Here is a 25,875-nt window from a genome sequence, read left to right on the forward strand (position 1 = left end):
TTATTTTCAATGACGGCCTAGGAACAGTGGGGTTAACTGCCTGTTCAAGGGATTTGAACTTGCAACCTTTCAGTTACTAGTCCAACACTCTAACCACTAGGCTACCCTGCCACCCCAGAAATGTCCTACAGATCTCAACTGATTAGGAGGAGGAAATGTCCGTGTGTCTGTGTGTCTGTCTGTCTGTGTGTCTGTGTGTCTGTCTGTCTGTGTGTCTGTCTGTCTGTGTGTCTTCACATATATCTATATTTCTTAATTATTTTAGATTTGTCGGTATTGTTGATATATTGTTAGATACTACTGCACTGTTGGAGCTAGGAACACAAGCATTTAGTTTAGCAGCTGTGAAAAGGGGTTGAGGGTTTGAATGGTGCATCAGAAGAGTCCATGGTGGTGGATTGGCCTACACTGCAGGAAGCAGGGGTTTCCTTTCACCAGCAGGATCCTGACATTTTAAAGGTTAAGAAGGTGGACGTTGTGGCCTTTATAGCTGTGGTAATTAATGGCACGACTTTGTGGCCTTTATAGCTGTGGTAATTAATGGCACGACTTTGTGGCCTTTATAGCTGTGGTAATTAACGGCACGACTTTGTGGCCTTTATAGCTGTGGTAATTAATGGCACGACTTTGTGGCTTTTATAGCTGTGGTAATTAATGGCACGACTTTGTGGCTTTTATAGCTGTGGTAATTAATGGCACGACTTTGCGGCCTTTATAGCTGTGGTAATTAAGGGCACGACTTTGCGGCCTTTATAGCTGTGATAATTAAGGGCACGACTTTGCGGCCTTTATAGCTGTGGTAATTAAGGGCACTGCCAAGGTGGAGAGAAGGTGGACTTTGTGGCCTTTATAGCTGTGGTAATTAAGGGCACTGCCAAGGTGGAGAGAAAGTCCAGATAGATAGAAATTATAGTGATTGTGGACAATAAGATTTCACAACATAAGAGTTACATAGAATATTGGCACAAGCCGTACCACCCTCTCAGGTCCTAGAGCCGTACCACCATCTCAGGTCCTAGAACCGTACCACCCTCTCAGGTCCTAGAACCGTACCACCCTCTCAGGTCCTAGAGCCGTACCACCCTCTCAGGTCCTAGAGCCGTACCACCCTCTCAGGTCCTAGAGCCGTACCACCCTCTCAGGTCCTAGAGCCGTACCACCCTCTCAGGTCCTAGAGCCGTACCACCCTCTCAGGTCCTAGAGCCGTACCACCATCTCAGGTCCTAGAACCGTACCACCCTCTCAGGTCCTAGAACCGTACCACCCTCTCAGGTCCTAGAGCCGTACCACCCTCTCAGGTCCTAGAGCCGTACCACCCTCTCAGGTCCTAGAGCCGTACCACCTTCTCAGGTCCTAGAGCCGTACCACCCTCTCAGATCCTAGAGCCGCGCCACCCTCTCAGATCCTAGAACTGCACCACCCTCTCAGGTCCTAGAGCTGCACCACCCTCTCAGATCCTAGAGCCGCGCCACCCTCTCAGATCCTAGAACCGCACCACCCTCTCAGGTCCTAGAGCCGCACCACCCTCTCAGATCCTAGAGCCTGAGAAGGGATATATGGAGAACTACAGAATGAAGTGGGAGTTGTGTTTGTTTTGGCAATATACTATTTTTATTAGGGTGGAGGAAGTTAGTTTCACTATTACGCATTGATTTATTATAAGTTTTTGTTTCAAACCGTCCAGTTGGTGGCGGCAATACACCTTTTGGGGTGCTGTCCTCCATAAACCCCACAGAAGAAGAAGAGGAGGAAGAACGTTGTCGATTAAGAGGAATGTTTAAGAGGTTTGTAAGCGTTCTTTTACAATTTTATGCAGAACTCGAGAGAGAGTGATGATTTAGGGGGTAAAACATCCGCCATGTTATTACGATATTGATTTAAACTTTCAAAAATGATTATTTTAGGCTTATTTACATTGGTGGTGATTAGCTAGTAGTGATAAGTGATAAGCTTATTCAATAAGATAGTGATAAGCTTATTCAATAAGATCCGATGTGATGTGATATAGGCTCCAGGGCTATGAGGTATGGTATTATTGTTATTCGGCGATTGACAGCACATTATTAAGGTGATTATTATACGCACAAAAGACTGGAAACGGGCTTACTTTCACTTCCTGAAAGAAGACGTGCATCGGAATTATGTAAAGCTGTCATTAAATCAAATAGTCTGTGTCGTCAAGTAAATGTGACGTTCAACAATGTGCATATAAACTATTTAAATGTTGTGCTAAATCACATATTAAGTTAAAAGCTTTCTGGAGACAGATCAGGAAGGCGGTGGTCCGTTTGGCGAACTGCAGATGCGCTCGATATAACGTCACAGGCTCATCTATGCGCGTTGTGAACCCCGGGTTGAATCATCACCACAACTTTTCTCAGAATGAAAACCCCGGTGCGCCGGGCGAGATAAACTGATCGCAACTCAAATGAACGCATTCAGTGCATGGGTCTATTCACTCAACCAGGGATGGGCAACTGGTGGCCCGCAACCAAGAATAAAAAACATTGTTTTCCTGTTGACCGTTAGAATAATAGAAAACACACGGTGCAGTGTGTAAATGTGGTTGAGCATCAGCAGTCAGTCTATTAGCCCATGTTAGCTACATGTTTTTAGATTGGTAAATTAGTCTAGCGGCTAAACTTGTAATAAGCATGGTTGAATTACCAACCGGGGTGGGGCCCGTTGATCATCAGTTAACATATTAAAAGCTGGTCAAATTTGCCTCCACCCCATGGCAACATGTCCCCATGGCAACACGTCCCCATGGCAACACGAGTAGAATTATCTGTAAAACGGAAAATGTTTTCTTTGAATTGCAGGAAGTTAGAGTTAGAAAATTGCTATTTCATTTTCATGTTGCCCCATGGGAACATGTGCAGGAGAAAGGGGTATGGTTGTGGGTTACTGATATACATTTGTATTGATTCATTATTAAATGATTAAAAGTCGTAATTATGTTACCAAATATGAAACTAACATAATTAAGAAACTCATTTGAAAAACTAAAACTAGAATCATTGATTCCAAAACGAAAATAAAATATAAACCATCATAAATTATGTTCAGTTAGTTTTTCCTTCTATATATTGTCTGGTAAATGTTGCCAGGAGTTGGTGATGTTTCAAATAGGCCCAACTTGTTCATCACTAGTCTCCCTAGACAGACAGGTTCCCTCCCATAATGTACCAATGTTCCTGCATGCAAGCAAAGATTGACTATTATATTGAGAAGATACTCAAGTGACCACTCCAACAATGGAAATGCATGGCCTCAAAGATGGAAGGCAGGCGGGAGGAGGTGAGATCCGGTGGGACCATCTAGCCATTATAGCCTCTGTGACAGCATGGGCAGTGCGATTGAGGAAATCTCCATTTTTAAAGTAGTACATTTTCTTCTTCATTGGCTGATTGCTCCCAACTCATAGGAATCCCTACCCAGTTGACTACTTTAAAATGGTGGGAGGCCTCAAGAGCAATGTCCAAAACAGATTATATCCATGAGTCCTCCATCTCTATGACAACAGCATAGAGGATCTACTCCGCCCTAAATCTGTCCTTGTGAGATTAGCCCTTTTTTTGTATTATTTTCGTGGACAGAGTTTGCGCTGAGTAACATCTCTCGCATCGCATCTTCTTCTCTGATACATGTCTGGAGAAGTTTCTGCGGGTCAGTTGGGAAAGAGACAGAGAGGAACAGGCGAAGTGAGAGGATCTACTCCGCCCTAAATCTGTCCTTGTGTGATGAGCCCCTTTTTTTGTATGGAGGTCTTTTCTTTGTATAAATGTCACCTTTATTTAACCAGGTAGGCCAGTTGAGAACACGTTCTATGGGAGTGTGGAGTTCTGTGAGGCTTATTAGATCTAATAGAAGGTTTGTAATGTTTAGGTTGTTACAGATGTACTGATATAAAGTGGATGGATGTTGCATTCCGGTGTTATGATACTGATGATTTGTCTCCGTAGATGGTTTGTTTATGTTTCTACGGTTGTGGCTTGATGGAGTAGATCTGTAAGGCCTACAGCTCCATCTAGTGGTTGAGTTGGGGACAACATATGTTAACAAATGTAGCACTTTAGCTAAGGCTAAACCTTTCCTAAGCTTAACCTCAGTCTCCTGTGTTAGTGTTAGTTCTCCTCTTAACCTGCTGCCTTAGTTCTCCTCCTATCCTGCCGTGTTAGTTCTCCTCTTAACCTGCCGTGTTAGTTCTCCTCTTAACCTGCCGTGTTAGTTCTCCTCTTAACCTGCTGTGTTAGTTCTCCTCCTAACTTGCCGTGTTAGTTCTCCTATCCTGCTGTGTTAGTTCTCCTCCTATCCTGCTGTGTTAGTTCTCCTCCTATCCTGCTGTGTTAGTTCTCCTCCTATCCTGCTGTGTTAGTTCTCCTCCTAACTTGCCGTGTTAGTTCTCCTATCCTGCTGTGTTAGTTCTCCTCCTAACTTGCCGTGTTAGTTCTCCTATCCTGCTGTGTTAGTTCTCCTCCTATCCTGCTGTGTTAGTTCTCCTCCTATCCTGCTGTGTTAGTTCTCCTCCTATCCTGCCGTGTTAGTTCTCCTCCTATATTATATTATATTAACCAGGTACTATAGTATAGGCTCTATCAGATTATCCATTATATTGACCAGGTACTATAGTGGCTGCAGTATCAGATTATCCATTATATTGACCAGGTACTATAGTGGCTGCTGTATCAGATTATCCATTATATTGACCAGGTACTATAGTGGCCGCTCTAACAATTAAAATGTCTTAAAAAAATGGAAGGCAGTTGAGAGGAGGCAAGATCAGGTGGACGCATTCTAGCCAATGAGAGGGCAGATCAGGTGGGAGCATTCTAGCCAATGACAGGGCAGATACACGCGTGTGAAAAACGGGCATAACGGTTTCCACTAGTTACCACAGCCACAAAGTCAGAATGTGCTTTTTCGTAAAATGACTAAAAACACATTTTTTTGTCTTAATTTAAGGTCATGCTTAGGCACAACGTTAGCAGACTGGTTAAGGTTAGATTTAAAATCCTATTTAAAAAAAGATATATTCCGATATGAAGTGTTTTTTATCAAAGTTGCCGGGCTGTCATGTGTCCAATTCATATCAGTACACGTGTAACAACCCGATCACTACAAAACTTCTATTTGATCAAATAAACCACATGCAACAAATAAGCCATAGGTTTTTTTGCTGACCAAATTCACCACTCTTTCATTGACCTCCATACAAAAAATCCTCGATTGGTGGAAGTGATTTTCCGCCAAATTACCCCTGTCGATTCACCTCTTCCTCTCTGCTTAATGTAAACATCTCTGCCGGACAAAAAGTAGCAGCTGGCCAGTAAGATGGAAAACACAGGAGAAATTAACTCATGAAATATAACTCAAGCGGCCAGTTTCCATCATCTACCTTAAACCACTGCAAATGTTTTGCCTTGTAAAACGTTGGTTTCGTATCACAACGTCAAAAGTTAAAATCTAAAGGAAGTCCGTTCTGTCTGTCCTCTATATCATGAGCACTAATACTGCAGTATTGATGCAGCTGGTGGCCACACCATACTTAATGCAGCTGGTGACCACACCATACTTAATGCAGCTGGTGGCCACACCATACTTAATGCAGGTGGTGGCCACACCATACTTAATGCAGCTGGTGGCCACACCATACTTAATGCAGCTGGTGGCCACACCATACTTAATGCAGCTGGTGGCCACACCATACTTAATGCAGCTGGTGGCCACACCATACTTAATGCAGCTGGTGGCCACACCAGATACTGACTGTTACTTTTGATTTTGACCCCCTCCTTTGTTCAGGGACACATTATTCCATTTCTGTTAGTCACATGTCTGTGGAACTTGTTCAGTTTATGTGTCAGTTGTTGAATCTTATGTTCATACAAATATTTACACATGTTAAGTTTGCTGAAAATATATGCAGTTGACAGTGAGAGGACATTTCTTTTTTTCCTGAGTTTAGTTTGTAGGCCAAACCGTTCTGATTCTACGTAACATTATGTGTGAGAACCGATTTTTGGGATGTCTCATGGTCTGAGAAACACCGCTCTAGCTCTGCCACCTTCCACCGCAGATGCTGAAGGGTGATATCGGCGGATGGTGTGGATTGAGATGCAGCCCATGCAAAAATCGTTTTTCGATGGGGATTGTTTTAGGATAATTTGATTTTCGTGGGAGCGCGACCATTGTAGGCTAAGGGTTTTTAAATTCATAAATGGAGCTATGGATGCTAGGACTGACCATGCATGATATCAACATTAAATTGTGTTTTTACAAACATTGGAGTTAAACAAGCTTATATTTTGGGTTCTGATGGAGGACAACAGTTGAACTGAGCTCATGAGAAATTTATAAGTTAGATTCTTCAAGAATGACTCAGAATATCATTCATTTAAAAGTCCAAAAATGGATGTAGCAACTAAGGATTCTAGTTTTAAAGACCCAATGCAGGCATGTTTATATCAATAACAAATAATTTCTGGTTAACAATTAATGAAGTACTGCTGTAATGGATTTCCCCCCAAAACAGGGCTGTTATGGAGTCAGAGGATCCAAACAGGTAGACTAGCTGTTGTTATGGAGTCAGGGGATCCATGTTCCATTGCATCTCTACAGACAAAGGAATTCTCCGGTTGGAACATTATTGAAGATTTATGATAAAAACATCCTTAACATGGATTCTATACTTCGTTTGCATGTTTCTACAAACTGTAATATGACCTCTCGTCTGAACTTTTGCCTGGACTTGCCTGCGCATCGTGAGTTTGGATTGTGTACTAAACGTGCAAAAAAAATGAGGTATTTGGACATAAATGATGGACTTTATCTAACAAATCAAACATTTATTGTAGAACTGGGATTCCTGGGAGTGCATTCTGATGAAGTTCATCAAAGGTAAGTGAACATTTATAATACTATTCTGACTTCTGTTGACTCCACAACATGGCGGATATCTGTATAGTTGTTTTGGTCTCTAAGCGCTGTACTCAGATTATTGCATGGTGTGCTTGTTCTGTAAAGATTTTTTTTAAATCTGACACCGCGGTTGCATTAAGCAGAGGTTTGTCTAAAGTTCCATGTATAATAGTTGTATCTTTTATCAATGTTTATTATGAGTATTTCTGTAAATTGATGTGGCTCATTACTGAACATAAAGCGCCAATGTAAACTGAGGTTTTTGGATATAAATATGAACTTTATCAAACAAAACATACATGCATTGTATATCATGAAGTTCTATGAGTGTCATCTGATGAAGATCATCAAAGGTTAGGGATTCATTTTATCTCTATTTCTGCTTTTTGTGACTCCTCTGCTTGGTTAGGAAATGGCTGTGTTTTTCTGTGACTAGGTGCAGACCTAACATAATCGTTTGGTGTGCTTTCGTCGTAAAGCCTTTTTGAAATCGGACACTGTGGTGAGATTAACAACAAGTTGATCTTTAAAATGGTGTAAAATACTTGTATGTATTCAAAGGAATTTGAATTATGAGATTTCTGTTTTTGGTGCCCTGCACTTTCACTGGCTGTTGTCATATCGATCCCGTTAACGGGATCTCAGCCATAAGAAGCTAATGGTTCTTCAACAATTCTTCAGAAATATTAACTGTTCTGCTATTTCTTATTGCAGCTGAGTGAGCTGTGACTTACATCTAAAACCAGTCTCCCTGGGGAGAGAGGGGAGGGGACCACTGCCTCTAAAATGAGTCTCTCTGGGGAGAGAGAAGAGACCACTGCCTCTAAAATGAGTCTCTCTGGGGAGAGAGAGGAGAACACTGCCTCTAAAATGACTCAAGACACCAGTTCTAAGAGGTAGGGGATTACATGTAAAATATACAGAAAAGTGTTCACAAATGACATAAAATTGAGGTCTATATCATTCATTTAAATGGCCAAAAATGGATTTACCAATTGCAGACTGTAGCTTTAAAATAAACATCAGAACTTCTTAAAGTTCCATTATACAGTTGTTAAAAGGAAGTAGATTAGGTATTGGTGTGATATTGATGAGGTGATCTGTCTCCCTGTTTTGTTCAGTGTCCAGAAGCCCAGAGCAGAGTCCCCTACAACCAGCCTGGTATCAATGAAGAGTGATCAGCCACCTGCTTTCAGCCAGGAACCATTACCAGATGACAATAATGAAGTGGAGATTTTGGACAGTGAGGATGCATTAAAGATCACACACAACCTTCTGGTCAGAAGAAGTAAGACTGTGTTTCATACAATATTACAAAGAATGGTACAAAGGCCCTTATAAAACACACAAACTTATGAGTCCCAACTCTCATTGTTTTCCTACAGGTCAATCTCTGCTGACAGTCCAACAAGACATTAAGGCTAAACTGAAACACAAGTATCAACACATATCTGAAGGAATTGGACACCATGGAAACCAAAGTCTGTTAAAGGACATCTACACAGAGCTCTACATCACAGAGGGTGGAAGTGGAGGGCTCAATAATGAACATGAGGTTAGACAGATAGAGATGGCATCCAAGAAACAAACCACACAAGAGACACCAATCAAATGCAACGACATCTTCAAGCCTTTACCTGGACAAGACAAACCTATCAGAACTGTGCTGACCAAAGGAATCGCAGGCATTGGAAAAACAGTCTCTGGGCAGAAGTTCATCCTTGACTGGGCAGAGGGAAAAGCAAATCAGGACGTTCATTTCATGTTTCCTCTTCCTTTCCGTGATCTGAACCTGAAAAAGGACCAATACAGTCTGATGCAACTTCTTTCCCACTACTTCCCAGAGCTGAAAGAGATTGACAGCATTGAAGATGGTGAAACCAAAACTGTTTTAATTTTTGATGGTCTGGATGAGTGTCGACTTCCTCTAGACTTCAAAAACAATGAGAAGTGCTGTGATGTCACGAAGCCAACCTCAGTGGATGTGCTGCTGACAAACCTCATCGAGGGGAATCTGCTTCCCTCTGCACTCCTCTGGATAACCACACGGCCTGCAGCAGCCAATCAGATCCCTCCTGAGTGTGTTGACCAGGTGACAGAGGTACGAGGGTTCAATGATCCACAGAAGGAGGAGTACTTCAGGAAGAAGATCCCAGATCAGAATCTGGCCAATGAAATCATCAAACACATGAAGACATCAAGGAGCCTCCGCATCATGTGCCACATGCCAGTCTTCTGTTGGATATCAGCCACTGTCCTTGAGATGATACTGAAAGACGCAGAGAAGGATGAAGTCCCCAAAACTCTGACCCAGATGTACTTACACTTCATGCTCATCCAAATCATTGTGAAGAACAGGAAGTACAACAAAGCCACAGAGACAAACCCAAAGGAACTGTCACAGTCAGACAAAGAGATGATCCTGAAACTGGCAAAGCTGGCTTTCCAACAGCTGCAGAAGGGCAACCTGATCTTCTATGAGGAGGACCTGAGAGAGTGTGGCCTTGATGTCACAGAGGCATCAGAGTACTCAGCATTGTGTACAGAGATCTTTAAAGAGGAATCTGGGCTGTACCAAGAGAAGGTCTACAGCTTTGTGCATCTGAGCATTCAGGAGTTTCTAGCAGCAGTGCATGCTTTAGAATCATGTCTGGACAAGAAGGAAAATGTTTTCTCCCCCACGAGTGATGATGACGAGAAAGAGTCATTCCAGTTGTCTGACTTACACAGGACAGCAGTGGACCAGGCCTTGAACAGTGAGAATGGACACCTGGACCTGTTCCTCCGCTTCCTTCTGGGTCTCTCACTGGAGTCCAATCAGAATCTGTTACGAGGCCTTCTGACACCGACAGGAAGGACAACACAGACCAGTGAGGAAACAGTTGAGAGAACAGTCAGGTTCCTTTCAGACAAGATAAACCAGGAATCCTCACCAGAAAGGATCATCAACTTGTTTCACTGTCTGAATGAACTTGGTGCCAACTCTCTTGTTGAAGACATGCAGACCTCCCTGCATTCAGGAACTCTTTCAGAAACAAGACTAAAACCTGACCAATGTTCAGCCCTGGCCTACCTGTTACTGATGTCAGAGGAGGTGCTGGAGGAGTTTGACCTGAAGACATACAACACATCAGAGAAAGGTTATCAGAGGTTGCTGCCAGTAGTGAAAACCTGCAAGAGAGCACTGTAAGTTCTGTTATTGAGTTGATGTGTACAGTATCATTATAATGAAGGATTTGTATTTCTAACAGATTGTCTCCTCTCTCCAGACTGGATGGCTGTAAACTCACATATAAATCCTGTGAGACTCTGGCCTCAGCTCTGCAGACACCAAACTCCCCCCTGAGAGAACTGGACCTCAGCTACAATGACCTGGGAGACAGAGGAGTAGAGCTGCTCTGTGTTGGACTAACCAGTCCACTATGCAACATACAGACACTAGTGTGAGTTAAATATCTTCCGTATCTACTGTGTGTTTATATAGTTTGTATTTAGTTAGTATGTGTATGTTTAACATTATTTGAATATCTTGGTAAATATGCAGAAACATACATACAATGTGATAAATATATCAAACTAAGGTTGAATATCTTGAGTGAGATAGTATGTTTTTAGCATTGGTGAATCATGTGTCCTTTTGTTATTGTCTTAATGTATCTCATTATTCTTAAAGCGCTGCATATTTAACAGTGTATCGACATTAGTGGTCAACCGATTATGATTTTTACGCCGATACCGAATATTGGAGGACCAAAAAAAAGCAGAAACCGATTAATTGGACGATTTTGTATTTTTTTTTTATATATTTGTAATAATGACAATTATCACAAATTAGACACCTTGCTTTCCCTGTTGCCAATTCAATGTCATTGTCCCACACTGGTGCTCTGCTGTCTGTAAAATTAATATAATCGTACACACACACACGCGTACACACACACACACACACACACAGCTCTCTGAAGTGACAGGGATACTGAAGAGTCTGCTTAGGAGACACAAATACTCTCAACTGTTTGAATAATAAAACTAGAGTTGAAGTTACCTGTGATGAATGTTGAAAACAACTGTAATTTCTATATGCAGGAAATCCTATTTTAATAATGGACATGGTATGTATTTACTACCAAAGTGTGAAACATAAATCCCATGACACCTTCCAGCAAAATCTGAAATTGGTTCTTTCATTCATATATTCCATAAGATATTTTTAGATTCCCTTCAAATCAGGTCTGTTTCGTGTAGGTTTAGACCACCTTGCCAATTTAATAACTGTGTAGATATCCATAGGACAAGGTAACTCTGATCAATATTGGCTAAATATTAGCGAAGATTTAAAAACAAATTGTAGAGTGGATTTCTGAAAATATGTTGACAAACGTTACCTTATCCTACCGAGATTTACACGACTATCAAAACTCTGAGGCGTTTTAAGCTTGCACAAAACACAGACCGTATTTGAAGTAGATCAAGACATTCTCTATGGAAGACACGAACGGTAAAATAATGAAGGAACCCCTTTCGAGTTCAGCCGCAAAGGAATTATGACGCGTCGACTATTTCTCTCTATACCATCTGTATTTCATATACCTCTGACTATTGGATGTTCTTATAGGCACTTTAGTATCGCCAGCCTGATCTCAAGAGTTGATAGTCTTGAAGTCATAAACAGCGTCAAGCATTGCTAAGAGCTGCTGGCAAACAGAGTAAAGGGCTGTTAGAATGAATGCTTACGAGCCTGCTGCTGCCTACCACCGCTCAGTCAGACTGCTCTATCAAATATCAAATCATAGACTTAATTATAATATAATAAACACAGAAATACGAGCCTTTGGTCATTTAATATGGTCAAATCCGGAAACTATCATTTCTGAAAAACAAAACGTTTATTCTTTCAGTGATATCCGGAACCGTTCCACAGTTTATCTAACGGGTGACATCCCTCAGTCTAAATATTGCTGTTACATCCTACTGTAAAACCACACATGAATCCTGTGAGACTCTGGCACAACCTTCAATGTTATGTCATGATTATGTCAAACTTGGGCAAATTCATTCCGGTCTTTGTTAGGAAGAAATGGTCTTCACACAGTTCGCAACGAGCCAGGCGGCCCAAACTGCTGCATATACCCTGACGCAAGAGAAATGACTCAATTTCCCTAGTTAATATTGCCTTCTAACATGAATTTCTTTCAACTAAATATGCAGGTTTAAAAAAATATATATACTTCTGTGTATTGATTAAGAATGGCATTGATGTTTATGGTTAGGTACATTTGTGCAACGATTGTGCTTTTTTCGGCAATGCGCTTTTGTTAAATCATCAGCCGTTTGGCGAAGTAGGCTGTGATTCGATGATAAATTATAAGGCACCGCATTGATTATATGCAACACCTAACCTAGTAATATCATCAACCATGTGTAGTTAACTAGTGATCATGTGAAGATAGATTGTTTTTTATGAGGTAAGTTTAATGCTAGCTAGCAACTTACCTTGGCTCCTTGCAGCAACAAGGTCCTTTAGATGCTGCACTTGCGTAACAGGTGGTCAGCCTGCCATGCAGTCTCCTCATGGATTGCAATTTATTCGGCCATAATCGGCATCCAAAAATGCTGATTACCGATTATGAAAACTTGAAATCGGCCCTAATTAATCGGCCAACCTCTAATCGACATATCTCCTCTCTCCAGACTGGTTGACTGTAAAATCACACATGAATCCTGTGAGACTCTGACCTCAGCTCTGCAGACACCAAACTCCCCCTTGAGAGAACTGAACCTCAGCAACAATGACCTGGGAGACAGAGGAGTGGAGCTGCTCTGTGTTGGACTAACCAGTCCACTCTGCAACATACAGACACTAGTGTGAGTTCAATATCTCAAATCAAATCTATTTGTCACAAACACATGGTTAGCAGATGTTAATGCGAGTGTAGCGAAATGCTTGTGCTTCTAGTTCCGACAATGCAGTAATAACCAATGAGTAATCTAACCTAACAATTCCAGAACTACTACCTTATACACACAAGTGTAAAGGGATAAAGAATATGTACATAAAGATATATGAATGAGTGATGGTACAGAACGGCATAGGCAAGATGCAGTAGATGGTATTGAGTACAGTATATACATATTAAATGAGTATTGTAGGGTATGTAAACAAAGTGGCGTAGTTTAAAGGGGCTAGTGATACATGTATTACATAAAGATGCAGTAGATGGTATCAAGTACAGTTTATACATATGCAATGAGTAATGCAGGGTATGTAAGCATTATATTAAGTAGCATTGTTTAAAGTGGCTAGTGATATATTTTACATCAATTTCCATCAATTCCCATTATTAAAGTGGCTGGAGTTGAGTCAGTGTGTTGGCAGCAGCCACTCAATGTTAGTGGTGGCTGTTTAACAGTCTGATGGCCTTGAGATAGAAGCTGTTTTTCAGTCTCTTGGTCCCAGCTTTGATGCACCTGTACAGACCTCGCCTTCTGGATGATAGCGGGGTGAACAGGCAGTGGCTCGGGTGGTTGTTGTCCTTGATGATCTTAATGGCCTTCCTGTGACATTGGGTTGTGTAGGTGTCCTGGAGGGCAGGTAGTTTGCCCCCGGTGATACGTTGTGCAGACCTCACTACCCTCTGGAGATCCTTACGGTTGTGGGCGGAGCAGTTGCCGTACCAGGCGGTGATACAGCCCGACAGGATGCTCTCGATTGTGCATCTGTAGAAGTTTGTGAGTGCTTTTGGTGACAAGCCGAATTTCTTCAGCCTCCTGAGGTTGAAGAGGCGCTGCTACGCCTTCTTCACAACGCTGTCTGTGTGAGTGGACCAATTCAGTTTGTCCATGATGTGTACGCCGAGGAACTTAACTTACTACCCTCTCCACTACTGTCCCATCGATGTGGATAGGGGGGTGCTGCCTCTGCTGTTTCCTGAAGTCCACAATCATCTCTTTTGTTTTGTTGACGTTGAGTGTGAGGTTATTGGGGAGCTGTTGTTGCCTACCCTCACCACCTGGGATCGGCCCGTCAGGAAGTCCAGTACAGAGTTGCACAGGGCGGGGTCGAGACCCAGGGTCTCGAGCTTGATGACGAGTTTGGAGGGTACTATGGTGTTGAATGCCGAGCTGTAGTCGATGAACAGCATTCTCACATAGGTATTCCTCTTGTCCAGATGGGTTAGGGCAGTGTGGTTGCGATTGCGTCGTCTGTGGACCTATTTGGGCGGTAAGCAAATTGGAGTGGGTCAAGGGTGTCAAGTAGGGTGGAGGTGATATGATCCTTGACTAGTCTCTCAAAGCACTTCATGATGACAGAAGTGAGTGCTACGGGGCGGTAGTCGTTTAGCTCAGTTACCTTAGCTTTCTTGGGAACAGGGAGAATGGTGGCCCTCTTGATGCATGTGGGAACAGCAGACTGGGATAAGGATTGATTGAATATGTCCGTAATCTTCAGTATCCACTGTGTGTTTATATATTTTGTATATAGTAAGTATATGTTTTTAACATTGTTTAATCATTTCCTTCTGTTATTGTCTTAATGAATAACATTATTCTTAAATCTTTGTAGATTTAAGAGTGTATCGACATATCTCCTCTCTCCAGACTGGCTGACTGTAAAATCACATATGAATCCTGTGAGACTCTGGCCTCAGCTCTGCAGACACTAAACTCCCCCCTGAGAGAACTGGACCTCAGCTATAATGACCTGGGAGACAGAGGAGTGGAGCTGCTCTGTGTTGGACTAACCAGTCCGCTCTGCAACATACAGACACTAGTGTGAGTTAAATATCTTCAGTATGAGTTATTATGTGGATGTTTTAAACATTTGTTAATCCTGTGCTCTTCTGCCCTCTAGTCTTGGTCAGTGTGGTCTGACAGAGGGTTGCTGTTCAGATCTGTCCTCAGTCCTGAGTTCACCCAACTCACAACTGAAACATCTGGAGCTGAGAGACAATGACCTGCAGGACTCAGGAGTTACACTGCTGTCTGCTGGACTGGAGGATCCAGACTGTAAACTACACACACTGGGGTAAGTACAGCTGTTTCAGTCAGGTCGGTACTGAGGTGAGTTACACTGCTGTCTGCTGGACTGGAGGATCCAGACTGTAAACTACACACACTGGGGTAAGTACAGCTGTTTCAGTCAGGTCGGTACTGAGCTTAGTGAAATAAATACTCTAATATTTCATCACAATGTTTGTGTCATGGACAAATGTGTGGGTGTCCTACAAGATGATTGACACCAGTACATCAACCTAGACAGCTGTTGTGTCTCTCTGTAGGCTATCTGGCTGTCTGGTCACAGAGGAGGGCTGTGCTGCTCTGTCTTCAGCTCTGAGGTCAAACCCCTCCCACCTGAAAGAGCTGGACCTGAGCTACAATCACCCAGGAGACTCTGCAGGGGGACTGCTTTCAGCTGCTCTGGTGGATCCCACATATAAACTGATGAAGCTGAAGTAAGTCAGAATGGATGTCCTAATAGTGTGAGCAGCGGTTGTGTCATATGTAGTGTAGTAGGGTCAGTAACATGAGGACATGATGGTAGAATTAAGGGGAAGTTTACCCAGCAGGCTGAGCACTCCAACACAGCATACATCATCACCACATGAATACTCTTCTTCTGCATCTCTGATATCCTGTTGGAATTGTACTCTGTTCTGTATGCAGTAGGTAGGATAGAATACCTGTATGTCTCTAGTAATGAACTTAGTAGTGCACCAGAACACAACAATATGGTTTAAATGTTGACTGCTTTATTAGGTCTTTGTCAGTCAATAACCTGTTTCTCCTACAGTGTGGATCATGGTGGAGAGTGCAGGCTGAAATCAGGGCTGAGGAAATGTAAGTCTCTTCAATCCTAATTAACTGCATATTCAGAACTATAGTAACATAGTAACTAATCAATACTTGTTCTGTTCCGACAAAACAACATTTTAAATGAAGATGTGGTTTGATTAAACTCTCCTTTTGTCTACAGATGCCTGTTATCTCACCCTGGACCCAAATACAGCACACCCAAACCTGATACTGTCTGAGGGGAACAGGAAGGTGACACGGGTGGTGGAGGACCAGCATTATGAAGACCATCCAGACAGATTGGATCATCCCCAAGTTCTCTGCAGAGAAGGCTTATCTGGAGGTCGTTATTACTGGGAGGTGGAGAGGGATGGTGACGGGGCTTTCATTGGTGTGGCGTACAAAGGAATGAAGAGAAAGGGACGGGAGGATGACCGTAGGATTAGACACAATAAGGAGTCCTGGTGTTTAGTCTGCTATGATAGTGCTTATAACTTTTACCATAATGGAGTCATCAGATACACTCGATCAGATTCTTGTCCTGATTCTGACAGAGTTGGAGTGTATCTGGACTGGCCAGCTGGTACTTTGTCCTTCTATAGTGTGTCCTCCTCTGGTACACTGACACACCTTCACACAGAACACACCACATTCACTGAACCCCTCTATCCTGGGTTTATAATGTACTCCTCTGACTACACCTCATTGACCCTGTGTCAGATCGATGACCAACACATTCAGAGGTGAGTCATAGCGATGTTTTATCATTTGTTTTCCTCTGGAATCATTTCTACTATTAGATTAGTAGTAGTGGTGTGTTTTAATGGGTTCTGTTGGACCTACAGACAGTTAGATTAGTAGTAGTGGTGTGTTTTAATGTGTTCTGTTGGACCTACAGACAGTTAGATTAGTAGTAGTGGTGTGTTGTGTTCTGTTGGACCTACAGACAGTTAGATTAGTAGTAGTGGTGTGTTTTAATGTGTTCTGTTGGACCTACAGACAGTTAGATTAGTAGTAGTGGTGTGTATTAATGTGTTCTGTTGGACCTACAGACAGTTAGATTAGTAGTAGTGGTGTGTTGTGTTCTGTTGGACCTACAGACAGTTAGATTAGTAGTAGTGGTGTGTATTAATGTGTTCTGTTGGACCTACAGACAGTTAGATTAGTAGTAGTGGTGTGTTGTGTTCTGTTGGACCTACAGACAGTTAGATTAGTAGTAGTGGTGTGTTGTGTTCTGTTGGACCTACAGACAGTTAGATTAGTAGTAGTGGTGTGTTGTGTTCTGTTGGACCTACAGACAGTTAGATTAGTAGTAGTGGTGTGTTTTAATGTGTTCTGTTGGACCTACAGTCAGTTAGATTAGTAGTAGTGGTGTGTTGTGTTCTGTTGGACCTACAGACAGTTAGATTAGTAGTAGTGGTGTGTTTTAATGTGTTCTGTTGGACCTACAGACAGTTAGATTAGTGGTAGTGGTGTGTTTTAATGTGTTCTGTTGGACCTACAGACAGTTAGATTAGTAGTAGTAGTGGTGTGTTTTAATGTGTTCTGTTGGACCTACAGACAGTTAGATTAGTGGTAGTGGTGTGTTTTAATGGGTTCTGTTGGACCTACAGACAGTTAGATTAGTAGTAGTGGTGTGTTTTAATGGGTTCTGTTGGACCTATAGACAGTTAGATTAGTAGTAGTGGGGTGTTTTAATGGACCCACAGACAGTTAGATTAGTAGTAGTGGTGTGTTGTGTTCTGTTGGACCTACAGACAGTTAGATTAGTAGTAGTGGTGTGTTGTGTTCTGTTGGACCCACAGACAGTTAAATTAGTAGTAGTGGTGTGTTTTAATGTGTTCGGTTGGACCTATAGACAATTAGACTAGTAGTTGACATAGTGGGTTATGTCACATTTAGGCAATTCAGCCTACATAGGGACCTAGTCTGTCAACATTTATACACCCTTTGTACTGCTTATGAAGACTGTATGTATGCTATATAAAGCCTATATAAGTTGTATTTAGTTTAATCACAGTCTATCCTTCTGCTTTACCAAATCCAGAGACCATGGTGGAGAGAGTTGGATCAGGCCTGGACCTGAGGACACCAGAGACCATGGTGGAGAGAGTTGTATCAAGTCTGGACCTGAGGACACCAGAGACCATGGTGGAGAGTGTTGGATCAAGCCTGGACCTGAGGACACCAGAGACCATGGTGGAGAGAGTTGGATCAGGCCTGGACCTGAGGACACCAGAGACCATGGTGGAGAGAGTTGGATCAGGCCTGGACCTGAGGACACCAGAGACCATGGTGGAGAGAGTTGTACCAAGCCTGGACCTGAGGACACCAGAGACCATGGTGGAGAGAGTTGGATCAGGCCTGGACCTGAGGACACCAGAGACCATGGTGGAGAGAGTTGGATCAGGCCTGGACCTGAGGACACCAGAGACCATGGTGGAGAGAGTTGTATCAAGCCTGGACCTGAGGACACCAGAGACCATGGTGGAGAGAGTTGTATCAAGTCTGGAACTGAGGACACCAGAGACCATGGTGGAGAGTGTTGGATCAAGCCTGGACCTGAGGACACCAGAGACCATGGTGGAGAGAGTTGTATCAAGCCTGGACCTGAGGACACCAGAGACCATGGTGGAGAGAGTTGGATCAAGTCTGGACCTGAGGACACCAGAGACCATGGTGGAGAGAGTTGGATCAAGTCTGGACCTGAGGACACCAGAGACCATGGTGGAGAGAGTTGTACCAAGTCTGGACCTGAGGACACCAGAGACGTTGGTGGAGAGAGTTGTACCAAGTCTGGACCTGAGGACACCAGAGACCATGGAGGAGAGAGTTGTACCAAGTCTGGACCTGAGGACACCAGAGACCATGGTGGAGAGAGTTGTACCAAGTCTGGACCTGAGGACACCAGAGACCATGGTGGAGAGAGTTGGATCAAGCCTGGACCTGAGGACACCAGAGACCATGGTGGAGAGAGTTGTATAAAGTCTGGACCTGAGAAATGTGAGTGTTATTAACACTAATGTCAGATTATGGTATGCTGATGTGTGTACATTCTGTGACTGTTGCTCACTTATATTCATTTTTATTACAATTCTATTTAATCATTATTAATTCATTATTACATGAGATTGTCCATTTTAAATAACAACTACTTTTGACTTCAGGGATTCCTCAGAGCTGTAAGACTTGTGACCATGTTGAGGTAAGTCATTATGTCAATTCTTACTTTTACATACCTGCAGGACTCAGGCACAGTCTCAAAGCCAAGTGTGTACTGACCAACCATTCATACTGGGATATAGACAGTCCTGTGTTCTGCTTTAGTAATATAAACACAGTCTCAAAGCCAGGTGTGTACTGACCAACCATTCATCCTGGGATATAGACAGTCCTGTGTTCTGCTTTAGTAATATAAACACAGTCTCAAAGCCAGGTGTGTACTGACCAACCATTCATCCTGGGATATAGGCAGTCCTGTGTTCTGCTTGTAGGCATGCAGGACTGTTGTCATATTTTGTCATTAGACAGTTTAATTGATACATCACCAGCATTCCATGTAACATTGAATAAATATATTTGATGAGTTACTTTGGTAATGGGCCAGTTTCCCGGACAGATTAAGTCTAGTCCTGGACATTAAAGAACTTTCTATTGAAACTCCCATTGAGCATGCTTTTTAGTCCAGCACTAGACTCAATCTGTGTCCAGGAAACAGGCCCCATATGTATTACTGACATGCTTGTCCTTGTTCAGGACTCCACACACTGGCTTCAGATTGAACCCTTGACTTCCACTGTCCAGGGAGTGACAATGTTCAGGTAAAATAACTACTTGTAACATTTCATTCCACCTGCTAGTGTATTTCCCCATTACCTTTGGGAATAGTCTTCTAATTCAACCTCCCCATTTGACCATTGACCTTCTCTACCATATCTTGTTGTTGCCCTCAGGCACAGGACAGCCAAAGGGAGTTATGAGTGCACAGTGTCTGGCCTCCGCTGGCTGTGTGAGAGAGATGTCATTCTGAAGTATCACTTCAGGAACTGGGAACCCTACAGTCAACTTCTGAAAGACATGCAGTACACACAAGGTGGTCCATTGCTGGACATCACTATGGAGTTAGGTGAACTGGAGGAAGTTCGTCTGCCACACTTTGTCTGTTTAGGTAAAACCATGTAGAAATAGTATTCAGAAAGACATTTCCATGTAACTGAGTTTCACTTCCTGAATTAATGAATGAACTATTATGGGAGTTTGAGTTTACTGTGATCTGGTACTGCATATTCTTTGTGTTTTTTTAGAATAATGAATAATACAATATTTGTCTTTCTGTCTCCTTTTTATTGTGTTGTTCAGGGACCAACCCTTCCCTGAGGAATGAGATGAAGATTCTTCATGTAGAGGAACATGGAGTGTCTTTAGAGGAAGTGCATGAGGTCACCAGATTCCATGCTAAGATTCTCCATCCCAAGTTCTCAGCTATCTCTCTGATACTGAGATTACTGTCTTGGAACGTAGATGTCCACTGTGAGCTGATGCTCTATCTGTCAGTGATGAAGGAAACACTAATTCCACGCCTATACCTGTTCCCCAGTAACCCCGGCCAGATACAGGTGAGGTACCATTATTATAGAGATGACCTGAACTAACTACTGGTTAGTTATGTTGACACTCATTAAATGAAGATAAATGTGTTGCTTTTCTCCTAAACGGAAAAGATTGCGAAGACGAAACTTGGTGAGCATAGGTTTGGCATAATGGGCAGTTGGCCCCGAACAAGATGGTGTCGAGGCCTCAATGCTTTTTGAGTTTTCTGAATCATGTTTGAATCAGACTATACATTGACTGGCTGGGTATTTCGTGCCTCGTTTCACAGGTTGTGGAACAACAGGAAACAAAGTTTCAAGGGTCTAAAAGGATTCCCATCACAAGACCAGAGCGGTCCTTCAAACTGAATTGTTACTTCAGACTGAACATTCCCTGTTCTACTGCCATCAATCCACCGGTACAGTTTTAGTTGACTAAGAACATGAATCTGACATTTAAGTCACAGTTCTATTTATTGTTCTCTCTCTCTCTCTCTCTCTCTCTCTCTCTCTCTCTCTCTCTCTCTCTCTCTCTCTCTCAATTCAATTCAAATGGCTTTATTGGCATGGGAAACATGTTCACATTGCTAAAGCAGTCTCTCTCTCTCTCCCTCCAGAGGATTCATCTCATACAAAGAGACACCACACCAAGCTTTTTCAAGGCGGTTGTGAAAATGACAGGGATTGACATTGAGATGGAGTTATTCAGTGATGATGAGAGGACAGTATGGACAGAAATAGTATCACGAGGTAGGAGCACATGTCAATCATCACTTTGTACTTTTGTACCAGATGTTATTTAGAGTGATATAACCTCATGTTGTTTATCTTTCAGATGAATACTATCAGAACCAAGGTAAGACCCATATGCAGACTGTCCAAGTAACAGTGCTTATTGTAACAGGGGAAGGCAAAGACAGGTCAAGGCAGGCAGGGCTCAGTAAACCAGAGGTGGGTTAAAGGTACAGGTCGGCAGGTGGGGTCAGGGACAGGGGCAGCCAGAGTGGTCAGGCAGGCGGGGTCAGGGGCAGCCAGAGTGGTCAGGCAGGCGGGGTCAGGGACAGGGGCAGTCAGAGTGGTCAGGCAGGCGGGGTCAGGGACAGGGGCAGCCAGAGTGGTCAGGCAGGCGGGGTCAGGGACAGGGGCAGCCAGAGTGGTCAGGTAGGCGGGGTCAGGGACAGGGGCAGCCAGAGTGGTCAGGCAGGCGGGCTCAGAGTCAGGACAGGCAAGGGTCAAAACCGGGAAGACAGGAAAAGAGAGACTGGGGAAAAAACAGGAGCTGAGACACAACACTGGTTGACTTGAACAAACAAGACAAACAGAGGACACAGGAATAAGTACATGGGGGGTAATGGGGAGATGGGCGACACCTGGAGGGGGGTGGAGACAATCACAAAGACAGGTGAAACAGATCAGGTTGTGACAGAATACGTCACTGACACCCATTCAACTAGTAAGTTAACATGAGAGTTACAGTGCATTCGGAAAGTATTCAGACCCCTTGACTTTTTCCACTTTTTCTTACATTACAGCCTTGTTCTAAAATGGATTCAATTGTTTTCTTTCCTCAACAATCTACACACAATACCCCATAATGACATCACAATACCCCATAATGACATCACAATACTCCATTTGCAAAAATAGGTTTAGACATTTTTGCAAATGTATTTAAAAATAAAAAAACAAAAACATTTACATACATGAAGGGAACATTTTGACATTTGCTGTAGTGAGAAACACCATATTGCAGTCATCTAATGAAGTTTCTCGGACATTCGGTTTCCGTTTGATTACATTTAAAAATGTTGGTCGTTTTTTCGCTGTCCCGGTATATCCCACCAGAGGGTGAATGGAATCATATTGCAAATGTACAAAACATCACCAATCACGACGTGGCCTTTTCTCCTAAACTGAAAAGATTTCGAAGACGAAACTTGGTGAGCATAGGTTTGGTGTAATGTGCAGTTGACCCCGAACAAGATGGCATCGAGGCCTCAATGCTTTTTGAGTTATGGCCATTTTTCTGGGATTAAAGGTCAAAAACGAATATAGAGCGCTAATTTGACCTCTTTACGTCAAAGTACATAAACCTACAGTGTTAGGAAAAAAGAACCAGCCATTTATCTATCGTAATTTAACTTCTCTGCGCTACGCATCATACAGTACAGGATCACTTTCCTAAACAACCGCTAAATTGCAGGGCACCAAATGCATAAATATTACTAAAAATATTTAGAATCATGCCATCACAAGTAAAATATACCAAAACACAGCTTAGTCTGTTGTTAATCCACCTATCGTGTCAGATTTTGAAAATATATTTTACAACGAAAGAAATCCAAGCTTTTGTGAGTGTAGCTTTCAATGCTACAACAGCTTAGCCTTATATTAGCTTGGTTAGCTTGGTCTCGAAAGTAAGAAAAAGCAATAAAATGAATCGCTTACCTTTGATGATCTTCAGACGTTTCCACTCACGAGACTCCCAGTTACACAACAAATCTTCTTTTTGTTCGATAAATAAGACTGTTAGATGTAGAAACAGCTGCTGTTCACCCTAAAGACATAATCATTTAATTCACCCCCCTTCAGCATTAACACTCTCTGGGATTCCTGCTGAGGAGTTTCTGAAGCAACACAGGGCTGAACTCATTCAGGGAGTCAAAAACACAATGCCAATAGCAGATGATCTGTTGTCAAAGAGCATGATTGGTGATGAAGAGTACTCCAGAATAAAAGCTGAAACAACTGAACAGGAGCGAATGAGAGAACTACTGAATGCAGTCCTCCCTAAAGGACCAGAAGTGATGGGAGCTTGTCTCAAAGCTCTCAGTGAACATGAACGACATCTTGTTAAGTACTTGAGAGAATCTAGGTAAGACCGGTTTCTTTTCTCCCTCCCTTGAATATGTGGAATGATTAAATATAGGTCAAATAAAAACATAGCTACCCAGATCAAAGAGTCTTTTTCAGAATGGAAGCATGTTTTTGTGTTGCTGCCTGTAATAAATGTATATTTTATAGTTCTATCATAGGACCATCATCACATCATTATCTCAGGTGTATCATAGGATCATCATCACATCATTATCTCCGGTGTATCATAGGACCATCATCACATCATTATCTCAGGTGTATCATAGGACCATTATCACATCATTATCTCAGGTGTATCATAGGACCATCATCACATCATTATCTCAGGTGTATCATAGGACCATCATCACATCATTATCTCAGGTGTATCATAGGACCATCATCACATCATTATCTCAGGTGTATCATAGGACCATCATCACATCATTATCTCAGGTGTATCATAGGACCATCATCACATCATTATCTCAGGTGTATCATAGGACCATCATCACATCATTATCTCAGGTGTATCATAGGACCATCATCACATCATTATCTCAGGTGTATCATAGGACCATCATCACATCATTATCTCAGGTGTATCTCACTCCTCCTTCTTCTCCATACTTTTTGATCTCCCTCTTCCCTTCTCCTCCATCCTCTGTCTTGTAGCACCTAATCTGAAGATGCTGAGGCCTGTCTCCTAATCTGTGGACAAAGACACTTCTCCACCTAATCTGAAGATGCTGAGGCCTGTCTCCTAGTCTGTGGACAAAGACACTTCTCCACCTAATCTGAAGATGCTGAGGCCTGTCTCCTAGTCTGTGGACAAAGACACTTCTCCACCTAATCTAAAGATGCTGAGGCCTGTCTCCTAGTCTGTGGACAAAGACACTTCTCCACCTAATCTGAAGATGCTGAGGCCTGTCTCCTAGTCTGTGGACAAAGACACTTCTCCACCTAATCTGAAGATGCTGAGGCCTGTCTCCTAGTCTGTGGACAAAGACACTTAAATGATTGTAATGGAAATGTTTATGTTTGTGCTATTCTTTTAACACATGTCTGTGTTTTATTCATGTGCTGTTCTATAAACCAATGTGTGTTCATTAAGTGGCTGACTGTACAAATCCTCATTATCAGTAGCTGTAATTTGGCAGTAAGGCCAGACGTTGGTTTGAGAAGGAGATATCTCAGTTTCAAGGTCTCAGTTTAGAGAGAATAAGACTGGTGAGGTGTTGGTCTGTCAAATGTTATGTGATAAATATAATATAATAATATATCTGTGTATAGCATATATAAGACAACTGCTGGGTCTGACCAGGTAGAGCTCCTGATTGACATGTGTATTATGGTTCATTGAGTTGAGTCTGATCAGGGAGAGCTCCTGATTGACATGTGTATTATGGTACATTGAGTTGAGTCTGACCAGGGAGAGCTCCTGATTGACATGTGTACTATGGTTCATTGAGTTGGGTCTGACCAGGGAGAGCTTCCCATTAAGAGTAGAAACCTTCTCTGTTCACATTGTCTATCACCTTCACATTAAGAGTAGAAACCTTCTCTGTTCACATAGTCTATCACCTTCACATTAAGAGTAGAAACCTTCTCTGTTCACATAGTCTATCACCTTCACATTAAGAGTAGAAGCCTTCTCTGTTCACATAGCCTAGTTGAACTCGTTTTTGGATGGTGCTCTTATGGCGATGTGGCTACCGTCTATTTCTCCATTCGTATTTGGGAACCCATTGATGGCAAAGAAACCCCTCTTAACCTGTTGCGTGTGTGAGATGCCTCTGGCTGAAAAGTTCCCCCTGCCACCTCTACACTCTAACCACTAGGCTACCCTGCCGCCTCTACACTCTAACCACTAGGCTACCTGCCTCCTCTACACTCTAACCACTAGGCTACCCTGCCGCCTCTACACTCTAACCACTAGGCTACCTGCCTCCTCTACACTCTAACCACTAGGCTACCCTGCCGCCTCTACACTCTAACCACTAGGCTACCTGCCGCCTCTACACTCTAACCACTAGGCTACCTGCCTCCTCTACACTCTAACCACTAGACTACCTGCCTCCTCTACACTCTAACCACTAGGCTACCCTGCCGCCTCTACACTCTAACCACTAGGCTACCTGCCTCCTCTACACTCTAACCACTAGGCTACCTGCCTCCTCTACACTCTAACCACTAGGCTACCCTGCCGCCTCTACACTCTAACCACTAGACTACCTGCCTCCTCTACACTCTAACCACTAGGCTACCTGCCTCCTCTACACTCTAACCACTAGGCTACCCTGCCGCCTCTACACTCTAACCACTAGGCTACCTGCCTCCTCTACACTCTAACCACTAGGCTACCCTGCCGCCTCTACACTCTAACCACTAGGCTACCCTGCCGCCCAGTGTGTGAGATGCCTCTGGCTGAAAAGTTCCCCTGGGCCAAAAACCCGAGGGATTGATTTGGATGCAGCGGTGCCAAATCTTCCAACAGATCAGATCAGACATCTCTCATTGTGTTTCCATTATCTCAGTCTGTTATAGTATTTACCGGGTAGTTGACCTTTCACACGTTCCTCTAATTTAACACATTACTGGCCTTTATGTGGATTATTATCAAATGACCTGATCAGATTATATACAGCCTGTCAAGACATGTTGAATTCACAAATAAATAAAACAATAATGGCATTATCACAATTTCACACATTTT

General features: G+C 42.8%; 2 protein-coding genes across 4 annotated transcripts in view; one reads left to right on the forward strand and one right to left on the reverse strand.

Moving 5' to 3' along the window:
- Positions 1-25,875, reverse strand: part of LOC109878761 (NACHT, LRR and PYD domains-containing protein 5-like) — a 109,608-nt gene that overhangs the window by 31,708 nt on the left and 52,025 nt on the right. The gene's annotated exons all lie outside the window — the stretch shown is intronic.
- On the forward strand, positions 1,703-25,856 carry LOC116353016 (NACHT, LRR and PYD domains-containing protein 5-like). 3 transcript variants are annotated; one of them, XM_031814737.1, is made up of 22 exons: positions 1,757-1,784; positions 6,858-6,900; positions 7,636-7,817; positions 8,043-8,209; positions 8,307-10,107; positions 10,191-10,364; positions 12,613-12,786; positions 14,521-14,694; positions 14,774-14,947; positions 15,201-15,374; positions 15,713-15,759; positions 15,896-16,457; positions 17,762-18,717; positions 18,882-18,919; positions 19,471-19,535; positions 19,668-19,882; positions 20,074-20,330; positions 20,594-20,722; positions 20,921-21,053; positions 21,139-21,159; positions 22,896-23,178; positions 23,835-25,856. In XM_031814737.1, the coding sequence occupies exons 3-22, from the start codon at positions 7,708-7,710 to the stop codon at positions 23,839-23,841; spliced, it is 5,661 nt and encodes a 1,886-aa protein (XP_031670597.1). In that variant the 5' UTR covers positions 1,757-1,784; positions 6,858-6,900; positions 7,636-7,707; the 3' UTR covers positions 23,842-25,856. The 3 variants fall into 3 exon arrangements, with proteins under 3 accessions (XP_031670596.1, XP_031670598.1, XP_031670597.1); XM_031814736.1 differs by lacking the exon at positions 6,858-6,900 and having other exon boundaries at positions 1,703-1,784; XM_031814738.1 differs by lacking the exons at positions 6,858-6,900; positions 12,613-12,786 and having other exon boundaries at positions 1,703-1,784.

Source organism: Oncorhynchus kisutch, unplaced genomic scaffold (assembly GCF_002021735.2).
Source record: "Oncorhynchus kisutch isolate 150728-3 unplaced genomic scaffold, Okis_V2 Okis07a-Okis12b_hom, whole genome shotgun sequence".
In the NCBI taxonomy this organism is placed as follows: Eukaryota; Metazoa; Chordata; class Actinopteri; order Salmoniformes; family Salmonidae; genus Oncorhynchus; species Oncorhynchus kisutch.